The sequence below is a fragment of the Macaca mulatta genome, chromosome 7 (genome assembly GCF_049350105.2).
Source record: "Macaca mulatta isolate MMU2019108-1 chromosome 7, T2T-MMU8v2.0, whole genome shotgun sequence".
In the NCBI taxonomy this organism is placed as follows: domain Eukaryota; kingdom Metazoa; phylum Chordata; class Mammalia; order Primates; family Cercopithecidae; genus Macaca; species Macaca mulatta.
Window position 1 is genome coordinate 27,296,063 of NC_133412.1, and position 15,981 is coordinate 27,312,043.

Below are 15,981 nucleotides of genomic sequence, written 5' to 3' on the forward strand. Positions count from 1 at the left end.
AAGTTCTTCAGCTTTGGTCTCTTGGACTTATACCAGTGGTTTGCCAGGGACTCTCAGGCCTTCAGCTACAAACTGAAGGCTGCACTCTCAGCTTCCCTACTTTTTTTTCTTTTTCTTTTTCTTTTTTTTTTTCTTTCACAGATTGGATAATTTTATTTATTTCTTCTTAAACAAACAACAACAAAAACCAAAATACATGTGCAGAACGTGCAGGTTTGTTACATAGGTATACATGTGCCACGGTTTGCTGAACCTATTGACCTGTCCTCTAAGTCCCCTCCCCTCATCCTCCACCCCCTAACAGGCCCTGGTGTGTGTTGTTCCCCTCTCTGTGTCCATGCGTTCTCAATGTTCAACTCCCACTTATAAGTGAGAACATGCAGTGCTTGGTTTTCTGTTCCTGTGTTAGTTTGCTGAGGATGATGACTTCCAGTTTCATCCATGTCCCTGTAAAGGACATGATCTCATTCCTTTTTATGACTGCATAGTATTCCATGCTATATATGTACCACATTTTCTTTATCCAGTCTATCACTGATGGACATTTAGATTGGTTCCATGTCTTTGCTATTGTAAATAGTGCTGCGATAAACACACATTCGCATGTGTCTTTATAGTAGAATGATTTATATTCTTTTGGATATATACCTGGTAATGGGATTGCTGGGTCAAATGTTATTTCTCGTTCTAGATCCTTGAGGAATCGTCATACTGTCTTCCACAATCGTTGAACTACTTTACATTCCCACCAACAGTGTAAAAGCATTCCTATTTTTCCATAACCTCCCCAGCATCTATTGTTTCCAGACTCTTTAATAATTGCTATTCTGACTGGCGTGAGATGGTATCTAATTGTGGTTTTGATTTGCATTTCTCTGATCAGGGATGTTGAGGTTTTTTTTCATATGTTTGTTTGCCATGCAAGTGTCTTCTTTTGAGAAGTGTCTGTTCATATCCTTTGCCGACTTTTTGATGGAGTTGTCTTTTTCTTGTAAATATGTTTAAGTTCCTTGTAAATTCTGGATATTAGACCTTTGTCAGATGGATAGATTGGAAAAATTTTCTCCCAATCTGTAGGTTGCCTGTTCACTCGGATGGTAGTTTCTTTTGCTGTGCAGAAGCTCTTTAGTTTAATTACATCCCATTTGTCAATTTCGGCTTTTGTCGCAGTTCCTTTGGGTGTTTTTGTCATGAAGTCTTTGCCCATGCCTATGTCCTGAATGGTATTGCCTAGGTTTTCTTCTACTGAATAGAAGATCCTTTCCCTATTGCTAGTTTTCGTTAGGTTCGTCGAAGATCAGATGGTTGTAAATGTGTGGTCTTATTTCTGAGGTTTCTCTTCTGCCCTATTGGTCTATATGTTTGTTTTGGTACTGGTATCACACTATTTTGGCTACTGTAGCCTGGTAGTATAGTTTGAAGTCAGGTAGCATGCGATGCCTCCAGCTTTGTTAGTTTTGCTTAGGACTGTCTTGGCTATATAGGGTCTTCTTTGATTCCATATGAAATTTAACATAGCTTTTTCTAATTCTGTGAAGAAGGTCAATGGTAGTTTGATGGGAATAGCATTGAATCTATAAATTACTTTGGGCAGTATGGCCATTTTCACGATATTGATTCTTCCTATCTATAAGCATGGAATATTTTCCCATTTGTTTGTGTCCTCTCTTATGTCCTTGAGCAGTGGTTTGTAGTTCTCCTTGAAGAGTTCCTTCACATTCTTTGTTTGATGTATTCCTAGGTATTTTATTCTCTTTAGTGATTAAAATAGTAGTGATTATGAATGGGAATTCATTCATGATTTGGCTCTCTGCTTGCCTATTGTTGGTGTAAAAGAATGTTTGTGATTTCTGCACAAACCTACCAATCTCTTCACCTTGTGATTGTGTGAGTCAATACTCCTTAATAAACTCCCCTCCATACATACATCTATCCTATTAGTTCTGTCCCTCTAGAGAACCCTCATACAGCAACAAAAAAAAACTGATAAGTAGGACCTAATTAAATTAAACTAAAGAGCTTCTGCACAGCAAGAGAACCATCAAGAGAGTAAAGAGACAACCTACAGATTGGGAGAAAATATTCACAAACTATGCATTCAACAAAGACTTAATATCCAGAATTGTTAAGGAACTTAAATCATCAAGCAAAAAATGAATATTCCAACTAAAAAGTCGGCAAAGGACATGAACAGACACTTCTCAAAAGAAGTGTACACGTGGCAAACAAACATGAAAAAATGCTCATGATCACTCATCATCAGAGAAACGCAAATCAAAATCACAATGAGATACCATCTCACACCAGTCAGAAAAATGTTTGTTAAAAAGTCAAAAAACAACAGATGTTGGTGAGGCTGTGGAGAAAAGGGGACACTTACACACTCTTGGTGGGAATTAAATGAGTCCAGCCACTGTGGAGAGCCATTTGGAGATTCCTCAGAAAACTAACAGTTGAACTACCATTTGACTCAGCAACCCTATTACTGGGTATGTTCCCAAAAGAAAATAAATCATTTTACCGAAAGGATACGTGCACCCATATGCCTATCACACTGCTATTCATAATAGCAAAAAACATAGAATAAACCCAGGTGCCCATCAACAGTGGATAGGATTTTTTAAATGTGGTAAATATACATTATGCAGTACTATGCAGCAATTAAAAAAAGAACAAAATTATATCCTTTGCAGCAACACAGATGCAGCTGGAGGCCATTATCTTAAGCAAACTAATACAGAAACAGAAAACCAAATACCACATGTTCTCACTTATAAGTGGAAGCTAAACACTGGGCACACATGGACACAAAGATGGGAACAATAGCCAGTGGGAATTACTAGAGGTAGCATAGAGAGAGGAGGACAGGAGCTGAAAAACTACCTCTTGGACGCTGTGTTTACTACCTGGGTGATGGGTTCAACTGTATCCCAAACCTCAGCATTCTGCAATATGTCTTTGTAACAAACTTGCACATGTACCCTGATTCTAAAATAAAAGTGGGAGAAAGAAAGAAAACAAACAAAAACCACACAAACAGAACAGAAAATCCCAAGCATTGTTGAGGATGTAGAAAGACTGGAATCCTGGTGCACTGTTCATAGAAATGTAAAATGATGTAGTCACTATAGAAAACAGTATGAAAGTTCCTCAAAAAATTAAAAATAAAATTACCATACTATCCTGCAATCCCTTATCTATCCAAAAAGAATGGAAATCAGGATCTTGAAAAGATATTTGCACTCCCATGTTCACTGTAGTATTATTCACAATAGCCAAGAGGTGGAAGCAACCTAAATGTCCATGAAAAGATGAATAGATAAGGGAAATGTGATAGACAAATACAATGGAATATTATTCAGCCATAAAAAAGAAGAAAATCCTGTCATGCTACAATATGGATGACTCTTGACATTATTATAAATGAAAAATGCTGGTCACAGAAGGACAAATACAGAATTATTCCACTTTTATGAGGTCTCTAAAGTAGTCAGACTCATCAAAACATAAAATAGAATGGTTTTTGCCAGAGACTGGGAAAATGGGAATAAGGTGATTTGCTGTGCAATTAGTGTAGAGTTTCAGACATGGAACAAAAAAAAAAATTCTAGAGATTTGCTATGTGCTTAGAGTTAACAATACCATACTCAACACTCAAAAATTTGTTGAGAGTAAAAAATAGAAACAAAATGAATAAAATGGAATTCAATAAAGAACAGAATAAAATAGTGGGAAAAGATCCAATAGTAAATAAGATCCCTATTAATTTACTGACTTCTGGAATGTACACTATATACTTTTAAAAGTTTAAGACTCAAGTACTATCCCTGTAGTAATGTCTTTTCAAAAACATTCTTTGAAAAGTAATGTCTTTTCAAAAATAAGTTCGACAGATGCTTTGTCTTAGAGATTGTAGAATAATATTACTTTACACTTTATCCAGGTATATGAGATAACCTATATACAAGACACTCAGTTACTTATGTTGGTCCCAGAATCATAGAAACTTATTTAATCACAGATTGTTTTGTTCGTGTAATAAATTTTGAACACAATTGCATTAAAGTTCTTAAATTTTAAAATATTTAAAATAAGTGTATGTATTATTATATGACTAGTAAGTTCTAAAATACACACTGGCCTTGGACTTCCCTAAAACCATCCAGAGAAGAAACTGGCCCAAAGAGTTTATAGACAAACTGTCATTCAAATATAAAGTCAACAAATAGTTCTGAACAGATTTTGTTTGAGACAGTGTCACTCTGTCACCCAGGCTGGAATGCAGCCTGGAACTGATGGACTCCAGTGATCCTCCTATCTCAGCCTCCCAAGTATCCAGGACTACAGGTGTGCCCCAGCATGCCTAGCTAATTGGGTTTTTTTATTGTTTGTAGAGACAGTGTCTCACTATGTTGCCCAGGCTGATCTCAAACTCCGAGCCTCAAACCGTCCTCCCACCTCGCCTCTCAAAGTGCTGTAACTATAGGTATGAGCCACCATACTTGGCCTGAACAGATATTTCTTATGAAGCATTCTTGAAATTAGAGGATGAACTTCAGCCAAATGGAAAAATAACTGAAAAAAAAACTGAGATAACTGAGAAAGGTGAACATAAAATATCTTTAGCTGGAGGAATAGGTCTAAAACCAATAGATTAGGATGACAAAAAAATGCAAATATTACACACTTGACTACATGAAAAGATTGCCAAAAGAAATTGAGAGAACATGCTGATTTCCTTATTTTGGTATCTGAAAATGAAAAAATATCATTTAAAGCTGCAAATCGACTCATAGAAATTAATATACATTTCAGATTAAAAGTACTATTAAGAAAAATATTAGGAAAATATGAGGAAAAGAAAGAGAAATAATAATCTCATCATTGTTCACATTAGGAAATTGATCAACACTGCCTTAAGAAAAAATTTAAAGTATTATGTAAACACTTGAGAGTATACAGTACAGAAACAATAAAATACTTCCTTAAATATTACAAGAAACACACACAAACACACACACACAGAGTAAAAGAAAGAGACCATATAAGGAAATAATTATTAAGAATTATAAAGACAAAAAATAATAACCTAAAATGTTGTAACAGAACCAAGACAAGGTATAGCCCCATGTAAATGAGCCAAACTCATTAAAAGATTGGAACTTAAAGCAAAGGCAAACTACAGCCCTGTGTTCTACACAAAAGATATACCTAAATCAAAGTAATTCAGGAACTTTGAAAATAAAAGGTGGGCAAATATAAATGAAAAATACCCAAAAATAATTATCTTAACATCAAATGAGGTTTCAATCAGGCCAAGAAGAATTGAATGAGTCAAAAAAGAGTACTTTTAATGTTAAAATCCGTAATTCATAATAAAAGTTAAACCATTATGATCATCAGTGTTACCAAAAACTAGCACCAATACTCAATAAAACAGACTTTGGTATATATACGACCTATAGACAGACAGTATGATCAGAACAGTTTAATTAGCTTCTTCAACTCAAACAGATTAACATAAATAAAAGATAAATAATTATATAGAAGACCAATTATATCTTTAACAAGATAGAGCTAAATTATACATAGCTAATTCCTACCTTATGAAAAGAGAATACAAGTACTTTCTTCTTAAGGGTCCTGAAACATTAATAACAATTAACCTTATTAAGCCACAAAGAAAACCTCAATAAATTCTAAAAGGTAGAAACAATAAAAATATATTCTTGCATTAAAAGTGCAATAAAATTAGGGAGAAAAAAGCCCTTACCATTTGCAAATTTTAAATTCTTCCTTAAAAACTTATGGTTCAAACTCAATGGTTCAATTTGAACTCACTGATATGACAAAAATAAAGATAAAATAATCATATAAAAATAAAATTAAAATACCTTATTAAACTACATGCCAAAATATACATAATAAAACTAAAGCAGTGTTCAGGGGGAAATTGTTAACCTTAAATATTTGTATTCTTAAAAAACCAGAAAAGAATAAAAATAAATAAAGCATCCAAGTATGAAGTAAGAAAAAGCAAAACAAAAAAAATATTTAAGGAATGAAGAAGGCATTAATAAAGAAGCAGAAGTTATTGATTAAAATGCAGGAAAAAAATAAGTAAATCCAACAGCTATACTTTTTTGTGGGAGAAAGGGGCAACTGAACTGCTAACATAAGCAAGACAGGAAAGGACAAAAGCAAAAGATAAATAATAAAAAGAACCACAGATAAAGAGGAAATTAAAAGACTTATGAGTCTTTTCAAATAAACGTGAAAAGGAATGTGAATTTAAAAGACTTACGAGTCTTTGTAAATAAATGTGAATTTAAAAGACTTATGAGTGTTTGCAAATAAATGTGAAAATCTGACTGAATTAGACAATAGTCTAAGAAAATATAATTTTCCAAATCACTCCAAAAGAGATAGAAATTCTAAACAGATAACTACTGTAGACGAGAATATAAGAACATTATCTAAGAGCTACCACCTGAAATAGCACCAGGTCCACATAATTTTATAGGGGGATTTTGTGAAAACTTTAAGGCATACATTATTTTGATTTCATGTAAACTGTCCCACAGAATACAAAAAGAAGGAATGATCCCCTATTTGTGTTTCTAAAGCAAACATAACATTGGTAGCAAAACAATTATTACCCCAAAAAAGAACACTGCAGAACCATGTCTCTTACAAAGATCAATGCGCATATCTAAACCAAGCATTAGTAAACAGAATCTAGTACCACATTAAAAAACAGTTTAACATGACAAGTGGCATTTATTCCAGGAAAATATGGATAAAATTGAATCTGTTAATATGATTTATCACATTAATATATCCATGGAAGAAAAAATATTTTGTTATCCTCATAGGTGACAAAGGGGTATTGCTAAATTCAGTATCCAACTTGTACTTTAGAAAAATAAAAAATTTTTAGGGTTTTTAAATTATACTTTAAGTTCTAGGGTACATGTGCACAACGTGTAGGTTTGTTACATATGTATACATGTGCCATGTTGGTGTGCTGCACCCGTTAACTCATCATTTACAATAGGTATATCTCCTAATGCTATCCCTCCCCACCTCTCCCCACTCCACGACATGCCCCGGTGTGTGATGTTCCCCACCCTGTGTTCAAGTGTTCTCATTGTTCAATTCCCACCTATGTGTGAGAACATGTAGTGTTTGGTTTTCTGTCCTTGCGACAGTTTGCTCAGAATGATGGTTTCCAGCTTCATCCATGTCTCTACAAAGGACATGAACTCATCCTATTTTACGGCTGCATAGTATTCCATGGTGTATATGTGCCACATTTTCTTAATCCAGTCTATCATTGATGGACATCTGGGTTGGTTCCAAGTCTTTGCTGTTGTGAATAGTGCCACAATAAACATACATGTGTATGTGTGTTTATAGCAGCATGATTTATAATCCTTTGGGTATATGCCCAGTAATGGGATGACTGGGTCAAATGGTATTTCTAGTTCTAGATCCTTAAGGAATCACCACACTCTCTTCCACAATGGTTGAACTAGTTTACAGTCCCACCAACACTGTAAAAGCATTCCTATTTCTCCACATCCTCTCCAGCACCTGTTGTTTCCTGACTTTTTAATAATCACCATTCTAACTGGTATGAGATGGTGTCTTATTGTGGTTTTGATTTGCATTTCTCTGATGGCCAGTGATGATGGGCATTTTTTCATGTGTCAGTTGGCTGCATAAATGTCTTCTTCTGAGAACTGTCTGTTCATATCCTTTGCCCACTTTTTGATGGGGTTGATTCTTTCTTGTAAATTTGCTTAAGTTCTTCATAGATTGTAGATATTAGCCCTTTGTCAGATGGGTAAATTGTAAAAATTTTCTCCCATTCTGTAGGTTGCCTGTTCACAATCATGTCATCTGCAAACAGGGACAATTTGACTTCCTCTTTTCCTAATTGAATACCCTTTATTTCTTCCTCTTGCCTGATTGCCCTGGCCAGAACTTCCAACACTATGTTGAATAAGAGTGATGAGAGAGGGCATCCCCGTCTTGTGCCAGTTTTCAAAGGGATGTTTTTGTCCATTCAGTATGATATTGGCTGTGGGTTTGTCATAAATAGCTCTTATTATTTTGAGATACGTCTCCTCAATACCTAGTTTATTGAGAGTTTTTAGCATGAAGGGCTGTTGAATTCTGTCGAAGGCCTTTTCGGCATCTATTGAGATAATCATGTGGTTTTTGTCTTTGGTTCTGTTTATATGATGGATTACGTTTATTGATTTGCATATGTTGAACCAGCCTTGCATCCCAGGGATGAAGCCCACTTGCTCATGGTGGATAAGCTTTTTGATGTGCTGCTGGATTCAGTTTGCCAGTATTTTATTGAGCATTTTTGCATCGACATTCATCAGGGATATTGGTCTAAAATTCTCTTTTTTTTGTTGTCTCTCTGCCAGGCTTTGGTATCAGGATGATATTGGCCTCATAAAATGAATTAGGGAGGATTCCGTCTTTTTCTGTTGATTGGAATAGTTTCAGAAGGAATGGTACCAGCTCTTCTTTGTACCTCTGGTAGAATTCGGCTGTGAATCCATCTGGTCCTGGACTTTTTTTGGTTGGTAGGCTATTAATTATTGCCTCAATTTCAGAACCTGTTATTGGTCTATTCAGGGATTCAACTTCTTCCTGGTTTAGTCTTGGGAGCATGTATGTGTCCAGGAATTTATCCATTTCTACTAGATTTTCTATTTTATTTGTGTAGAGGTGTTTATAGTATTCTCTGATGGGAGTTTGTATTTCTGTGGGATTGGTGGTGATATCCCCTTTATCATTTTTTATTGCATCTATTTGATTCTTCTCTCTTTTCTTCTTTATTAGTCTTGCTAGCAGTCTATCAATTTTGTTGATCTTTTCAAAAAACCAGCTCCTGGATTCATTGATTTTTTTAAGGATTTTTGGTGTCTCTATCTCCTTCAGTTCTGCTCTGATCTTAGTTATTTCTTGCCTTCTGCTAGCTTTTGAATGTGTTTGCTCTTGCTTCTCTAGTTATTTTAATTGTGATGTTAGGGTGTCAATTTTAAATCTTTCCTGTTTTCTCTTCTGGGCATTTAGTGCTATAAATTTCCCTCTACACACTGTTTTAAATGTGTCCCAGAGATTCTGGTATGTTGTGTCTTTGTTCTCATTGGTTTCAAAGAACCCCCAAAATTAATTGCATACCTAGGAATAATTTTTTTAATGAGCAACGTATTTATGCAGAAAACCTGAAAATGCTTCTGAGAGGCACAAAATATGACTTAAGTAGCTTGAAATACATGCTATGTTCTTGGATAAGAAGATTCAACATCATAAGTATATTAACACTTCTTAAGATAATCAATAAATTTAACATCATTCTAACAAAAAATCATGAGGAAAGTTTAAGCAAAACAGTTCAGAGAAATCTACAGAAAAAAAAAAGAGCACTGAAAAACAATTAGTCTTACCAAATGTTAGAGCCTTGTCAGTGTCAATAAATTTCTTTTTATTGAGATGAAGTCTAATTCTTCTCCCAGTCTGGAGTGCAGTGGTGAGATCTCAGCTCACTGCAACCTCTGCCTCCCAGGTTCAAGCAAATCTCTTGCCTCAGCCCCCCAGGTAGCTGGGACTATAGGCATCCACCACCACACCTGGCTAATTTTTATGTTTGTAGTAGAGACAGGGTTTCACCATGCTGGCCAGCCTAGTCTCAAACTCTTGACCTCACGTGATCCTCCCACCTCACCCTCCCAAAGTGCTAGGATTACAGCCATCAGCCACCACACCCAGTCTTTGTCAACAATTAAAACTGTATGATACTAACATATGCATAGAAAGAAAACACATCAAAAATTCAGTAATAGATCTAGTACACGAGAGTTTGGCATGCTATAAAGGTAACATCCCAAATCAGTGAAAAAGAGGACAAGCTTTTAAATAAATGGGTAAAGTCAGTAATCACCTGGAGAAAAATATAGTTGGACTTATGCTTTACCTTCTACACCAGGATAAAATCCAAATGAATCTAAGATTTAAACGTGAAACATTAACTCTATAATGATGGTGTGCTTTATATCTAAGACATAAAACTCAGTGATGGAGGAAAAAGTGATAAACTCAACTACATGAAAATAAAATATTTTTCATGGCAAAAATACCAGAAAAAATAATCATGAGACAAATGACAAATTGTGAAAAGAATACATAAAACTCATTTCACAGACAAATACTTATTTTCCCCAATATAGAAATATACAAATTAATTTTTGTAATAGACAACCCAATAGAAAAAAATGGGTAAAAAAATTACGAACCAGAAACTTACAGAAACATAATTAGCTCTCAAACATATGAAAATATGTTGAACCTCACTTATAATAAAAGAAGTTAAAATTAGAATGAATATTGATGTACCCATTTTTCATATAATCTCACCAAAGATCATAAACTTTGATAAAACATTGTGTTGGTGAGAGTGGGGGAAATCAGACATTCTTACACTTGTTTGTGTCAGGGTAAATTGTTATAAATTCTAAAGAAGGCAATTTGCAATATTTATCAAATTACAAATGCATATATCTTTTGATTTAGCAATTCTATTTCTAGAAACAGATTCTATATTCTCTAACGTGAAATAACATATGTATCCAGTTTTGGGGGGTTTTTTGCTGCATTTTCTTTACTAGAAAAATATTGAAAATCCTAAATGTCTTCATATAAATTTTGGAACATCAATATAACAAAATACCATTCAGCCATTAAAAAGAATGAGAAAGTACTTTTTTAAAACTAATCTAGAAAGATCTCCAAGATATATTGTTGAGAAAGTTGAAGAACATTATGTAAATTATGCCACCACCTATGTAATTATATTTCTCCACTATGTAAAAGGTGGGGAAATATGATTCCTTGTATCTGCATAAATATCTCAAGAATAAAAAACAGGAGGAACTCTGTGGTTGGTTCAGTAGTATAAGAAGGAATTCTGAATCATATTAATCTATTTTTTAATGTTATGCATTAAGTATCTCATCTGGTCTTAGTGGAAATCAGGACACTAAAAGTTTATCATTTTCTTAAAACCACATATAATTTGAAATTGAAACTAAGAATAAAATTTTATCACTTCCACACCTGAGTTATTTCAGTCTTCTGATCCAGGTCATCAGGTACTTCACCTGACAAAACAAAAATTGAGAATTAAAAGTGAAATTGAAATTAGATTAGACATTTAGTTTTAAGGAATACACTTATTATTTATTATATCACCATTATGCAGAAATTGTCCCCCTTCTGCGTTGATCTCACTGGGAGCTACAGACTGGAGCTGTTCCTATTTGGCCATCTTGCCCTGGTCCCCCCAGCTGTGTGATTCTGTTCTGTAGTGCTCAATAGAACCATGTCCTAGGGTGGGCAAGTTCTTGATTATCTGATTAAGCTAATATGTACTTATTACAGGTATAATGGAAAATAGGGGACATTTACAATAGAAAATAAAAATCACTTCCCTTCATCCAGAAATAACTAGTATTTGTAGAATGATTTTTATTGTGTATTTTTATATACACATATATTCACCACATTGTTCATAAATTTCTTGTTCTTACAGTTTTTAACCATGAGAATTTCTCCTATCAATCAAATTGTTTTGAATCTTATTTTGAATTGTTGTATAGTAGCCCATGATTATAGATGTAGCATAATTTACTTTCACTTTCCCTATTGTGAGGCATTAATTTTTTTTTAATTTTTACTTGGCATTGGAAGGTTTCATACTATTTGCCAGGATTATATTTCTTATAATAATAATGAGTGACCTAAAGAAACTATCATCCGTGTAAACAGACAACCTACAGAATGAGAGAAAAATTTTGTGATCTATCCATCTGACAAAGGTCTGATATCCAGAATCTACAAGGAACTTAAACAAATTTACAAGAGAAAAAACCTGTCAACTCCCATGTGGGCAAAGGACATGAACAGACACTTCTCAAAAGAAGAATAAATGAGGACAACAAAAATATGAAAAAAAGCTTAACATTATCGATCATTGGAGAGAAAGGCAAATCAAAGCCACAATGAGATACCATCTCACGCCAGTCAGAATGGCTATTATTAAAAGGTCAAAAAATAACAGGTGCTGGCAAGGTTGTGGAGAAAAAGAACCTCTTACAGTGGGACTGTAAATTAGTTCAACCATTGTGGAAGACAGTGTGACGATTCCTCAAGGACCTAAAGGCAGAAATAACATTTGATCCAGCATTCCAATTACTGGGTATATACCAAAGGAATATAAATCATTCTATTATAAAGATACACACACGCATATGTTCATTGCGACACTATTCACAATAGAAAAGACATGGAATTAACCTAATGCCCATCATTGATAGACTGGATAAAGAAAATGTGGTACATATACACCATGGAATACTGTGCAACCATAAAAAGGAATGAGGTCATATCCTTTGCTGGGACATGGATGGAGCTGGAATCCATTATCCTCAGCAAACTAACACGGGAACAGAAAACCAAACACTGCATGTTCACACTTGTAAGTGGGAGCTGAATGATGAGAACACATGGACACACGGGGGATACAGCACACACTGGGTGGGGCCTGTTGATGTGGGAAGGGAGAGCATCAGGAAGAACAGCTAAAAGAACAGCTAGACTTAATACCTAGGTGATGGGATGATCTGTCCAGGAAACTACCATGGCACACGTTTACCTATGTAACAAACCTGCACATCCTGAACATGTACCCCTGAACTTAAAAGTTGGAAAAAAAAAAAAGAGTTACTTGAATCAACCTGTGCCAGGCTTTTAAATTATCACTGATCCTTATAATAAACTTGCAAAGTGAAGATTTTCATTTCCGTTTTATGGATAAGAGAACCAAAGAATGGTTCAAAATGACATGACTAAATGAAAACTAAAGTAAGCATAGTGGGTTTTTTAATCTAAGTTCTCTCTCTCTTCACTATACGATGCTATGAGCACCAACCACTCGACAAGCAGTTCTATTTGTTGTTTCTCTGGGGCGTTGGTCTGAATCTGGAATGCTGTATGGCTGTGGTGTGGGAGGAGTCCCTGAGCTAGTGAATGAACCTGGCCTAGCACCTGGAATTTAAATCTCAAATTCACTGTGTTATGCTCTAGTGGTTACCCTGTACGCAGTCACTCTAATAAAATGAAGAAAAAAAGAAAAAGAAAAAAAAAATGTGTCTTTGCGTTAAATGGTCTGCCTCCTCCCTACAATAAAAGCCCATTTACAGGGCTGGTGATGAAAGTGAAGAAAAATTGCCTAAGAAGATAATATTTCTTACCCAGGAAATGGAAGATTTAGATAAATTACAGTCAAATGTTACATTTTCCCAAGGCCTGCATCTGTGATATTAATATGCCCAACTTGTATGAAAACAAGGAAAAATGATTCTGAAACATTCTGTGAGTGCTTTAGTAAGAATTTATTTTAAGGGTATTATAAATGCATTATAAATTATAATAGCATATAAGAGTCTAAAGGATCACTTAAATCTTTAAGTTACTTTCCTGCATTTCATGAGAGGAATTACAAGCTATCATGGGATTTGTGAATTTGGAGATTTGCAAAGATCTTGTGAAAGTCAAGGGCCTTCTCCAAAAATAGAACCTTTATCATAAAATATGATAAACATTTCTACAAATGAATCTTGGTCCACATGTCTGATAATTCCTTTAAGATTGCTTCCTAGAAGTGATTGTATTATTAGATCAATATGTGGCAAAAAAAAAAAATCCAAAAAGTCCCCAAAATTCAAAATATTTTCAATATTCTGATTAACAGTTTCCTATTTAAACTACTTTTTGGGTTAAAGCAATATTTTTAGAAAGCCTCTGAAAATAATGTCCAATAGGAACTTTTTAAAGAAAGGTTCTGTTATTTACCAGTCATTATGATACTGATATAAGATTAATATATTGATATAACAATACCACTGTGGGCCTGTGGAAGTCCAGGTTGGAAATCATCTTGTCCACTACCAGAGATGGCAGGAGAGGAAACTGGGAGTGGAAGACAGCTGAGGAAACCATAATGACCATGGGTTATATGGGTGTGGGTAACCAAAGGAGGTCAAAAAGTAGGAGATTGCAAACATCAACTTCTTCTATTTCTTAGTTTTGTTCAGGGTCAAATCTTGCTTTAAAATACTTGGCAATGTATGAAGTTTCCCATCAGGGGACAAAGGAAAGGTTTTCCCTCTTTCTTGGATTTCCTTTACTTCCTGAGATTTCTGTATTGAGAAATTCACACTCAGAGTCCCGTGAAGGGACACTGGGAGACCAGAGGAATCCACAGAAAGTTCCACAGAGCCTCTGTGCTCTCAGCAGAAGTAACAATATGCAAATCGGCCAGCGTTGGGGTGACAAGGGTCACATATAAATAGAATGCTTGAAAAGCCAAATATAGAGCATGTATTCTGAGAAAAGCACACAAACAAGAAGTGAGTATTAATGAAACAGCTTATCTGGCCATTCAAGGCAGCCCTGTAAATGAATAGTAGATTCCCAAAACCATGTGCACTTACATAAACCCCAGAGCTGATAGGAATCAAGTATAAAATGCTGCCCTTACTGAGATAACTCAGATAATCAAGAACTTGCCCACCCCAGGACATGGTTCTATTGAGCACTACAGAACAGAATCACACAGCTGGGGGGACCAGGGCAAGATGGCCAAATAGGAACAGCTCCAGTCTGTAGCTCCCAGTGAGATCAACGCAGAAGGGGGACAATTTCTGCATTTCCAACTAAGGTACCTGGCTAATCTCACTGGGACTGGTTAGACAGTGGGTGTAGCCCACGAAGGGTGAGCAGAAGCAGGGTGAGGTGTTGCCTCACCCAGGAAGTGCAAGGAGTCAGGAAACTCCCTCCCCTAGCAAAGGGAAGCCTTGAGGGACTGTGCCATGAAGAACGGTGCATTCCAGCCCAGATACTATGCTTTTCCCATGGTCTTCACAACCTGCAGACCAGGAGATTCCCTACCAGGGCCCTGGGTTTCAAGCACAAAACTGGGCAGCCGTTTGGGCAGACACTGAGCTAGCTGCAGGAGTTTTTTTTTATACCCCAGTGGCACCTGGAATGCCAGTGAGACAGAATTGTTCAAACCCCTCGAAAGGGGGCTGAAGTCAGGGAGCCAAGTGGTCCAGCTCAGCAGATCCCACCCCCATGGAGCCCAGCAAGCTAAGATCCACTGGCTTGAAATTCTCACTGCCAGCACAGCAGTCTGAAGTTGACCTGGTATGCTCAAGCTTGGTGGGGGAAGGGGCATCCACCATTATGGAGGCTTGAGTAAGTTTTCCCCTCACAGTGTAAACAAAGCCGGGATGTTTGAACCAGGCAGAGCCCACCACAGCTCAGCAAAGCCTCTGTAGCCAGACTGCCTTTCTAGATTCCTCCTCTCTGGGCAGGGCATCTCTGAAAGAAAGGCAGCAGCCCCAGTCAAGGGATTATAGATAAAACTCCCATCTCCCTGGGACAGAGCACCTGGGGGAAGGGGTGGCTGTGGGCATGGCTTCAGCAGAATTAAATGTTCCTGCCTGCCAGCTTTGAAGAGAGCAGCGGATCTCCCAGCACAGCGCTCGAGCTCCACTAAGGGACAGACTGCCTCCTCAAGTGGGTCCCTGACACCCCGGGTAACCTGACTGGGAGACACCTCCCAGCAGAGGTCGACAGACACCTTATACAGGAGAGCTCTGGCTGACATCTGGCAAGTGTCCCTCTGGGACAAAGCTTCCAGAGGAAGGAACAAGCAGCCATCTTTGCTGGGCTGCAGCCTTTACTGGTGTTACTCAGGCAAACAGGGTCTGGAGTGGACCTCCAGCAAACTCCAGCAGACCTGCAACTGAGAGGCCTGTTAGAAGGAAAACTAACAACAGAAATGAATAGCATCAACAGCAACAAAAAGGATGTCCACACAAAACCCTATCTGAA

The 15,981-nt window shown here is 36.4% G+C and overlaps 1 protein-coding gene across 5 annotated transcripts in view; it reads right to left on the reverse strand.

The window, feature by feature from the left end:
• The window catches only part of ATP8B4 (ATPase phospholipid transporting 8B4 (putative)), a 315,343-nt gene that overhangs the window by 97,101 nt on the left and 202,261 nt on the right, over positions 1 to 15,981 (reverse strand). For all 5 annotated transcript variants that reach the window (XR_013395574.1, XM_077939397.1, XM_028850904.2 and 2 more), the window contains one exon: positions 11,140 to 11,183. Coding sequence is in view for 4 of the 5 variants with exons in the window: in XM_077939397.1 (XP_077795523.1) it covers positions 11,140 to 11,183 (44 nt within the window). In the remaining variant the exon portion in view is untranslated. The remainder of the gene's footprint in view (positions 1 to 11,139; positions 11,184 to 15,981) is intronic.